Raw genomic sequence first — 1,745 nt, forward strand, 5'->3', positions numbered from 1 at the left:
TATATATATATATATATATATATACCTACGTATGTAAGGATATGGATGATTGAATATATTTTTAAACGTATGCACAACATTCACGCTATAATTGGCACCATCGTTTTTAATCCAAACCTCGCCAATTAAAATATATTTATTCTTACAATTTCTTATAGACATGTAAATTAGTTGCACGACAATTACCAATTGATATAGAACTTAAATTCTAGGCATTCTAGGAAAGGGCGAGTCTTCCTGTAGCAGGTATTCGATACTACTATCCTTGCAACCTATTGAATTATACTATATCTTCGTATACCAACTGACAGACGGCCTATCAGAGGTAGACGTACCTGGCCTAGGTGTAGCATGTTATGTCGCCGCGCAACATCATCTGCCACATCATGGTAATACCTATTGATATTGTTATATGTCTCTCCACTTTCTCCCCGCTCTGCGCCCCGTTTTAATGCATCTAAACGTTGCAGCCTCTGCTCAGCATCGGTTATTGTATTGAAGCGAACGGCCCATTCTTCACAGTACGAGCCAACCGCGTCGTACAGCTGTGCATAGGACCTGCCATTAACTTCAGTTGCTTCGCTGAGATGTTGCAATGTACGTGTTGAATGTGATAAGTGTGATGTAAGCGTGTGTGTATTTAATGTACGAGATCCGGATGTCGCTGGCTGTGTGGGGAAGTGCTCACTTGTGCTCATGCCAGAGAGTGATTTGCTCTGTTGCATCTCTACTACAACAGCTTCAGTTGACGATACTAAGCACACATATAGTGCTATGCTGAATAGGTATCTCACGGGTAACGATACGCTAAACACCGCCATGGTATTGAAGTCGGGGTGTCTCGCAAGTTATATTTAGCACCCTTTTAACTTCCTGCAGATATATTTGTTTACATGTATATATATATATATATATAGCTGAAAGCTGAGCTGAGTTTACTGGCAGTCGGGCGCTCTGTCAGCAGTATAGACTCATCAATATTGCCTTTGAAATAACCATAGTCTATTGAACTGCCCGTGATAGCTCAATTGTATACACCTCACTCTACTGTTTTCGATATATATATATATATATAATTCTATACATACATATACAATAACACACAATATATATTCTAACGCAGTTATATGTATAGTATAGCACACATAGTTATAGTGTATCATTTGACGCGTCATATAATAATAATAAAGTTGCTCATCCGATCAACAACGATAATCTAAATTCGCATGACATATTGATATGACTCATCTTTGTTTACCGGTGTTTTCGGAAATAAACATGATCCACCCCGTAGCCTGCATACACTAAATATACATCGGCTTATTCCGTCATAGAAAATAGCACGAGAGATTCGGTTGCGAACACTTTTGGACTTTTGTGTCCTGCCGTGTGTGGTAGAATATGTCGTTTATCATTTATGACTGAATATGTATTTAAATACACATAATTTAAAAGCCATAATTATTTGATAGAGGAAGTCAAAGCACACTTTTATCGAATATCTAGCTCTAGTTTAACATAATATATATATATATATATATATATATATTGTATAATAAAACACAATTCAAACTTGTATTAAAATGTATGTGAAATTAAGACAGTTTCTATTTATGACATCATAGGATTATTTCATCACTACGCAATAGCGAATGTCATAGGGATCCCCAGTTCCCAGTCTCCACAAATGGATCTAATCTCAATACGTTTTGCGCTAAAACGTATATATCTTGAAAAAATATACG

General features: G+C 36.5%; 1 protein-coding gene across 1 annotated transcript; it reads right to left on the reverse strand.

The window, feature by feature from the left end:
- Positions 1–125: 125 nt before the first annotated feature.
- Positions 126–1,080, reverse strand: SARC_05287 (hypothetical protein). The gene has a single exon (XM_014300864.1). It carries the CDS (start codon positions 819–821, stop codon positions 273–275), a length of 549 nt encoding a protein of 182 aa, XP_014156339.1. The 5' UTR covers positions 822–1,080; the 3' UTR covers positions 126–272.
- Between the last annotated feature and the right edge of the window lie 665 nt (positions 1,081–1,745).

Source organism: Sphaeroforma arctica (assembly GCF_001186125.1).
Source record: "Sphaeroforma arctica JP610 unplaced genomic scaffold supercont1.332, whole genome shotgun sequence".
NCBI lineage: Eukaryota > Ichthyosporea > Ichthyophonida > Sphaeroforma > Sphaeroforma arctica.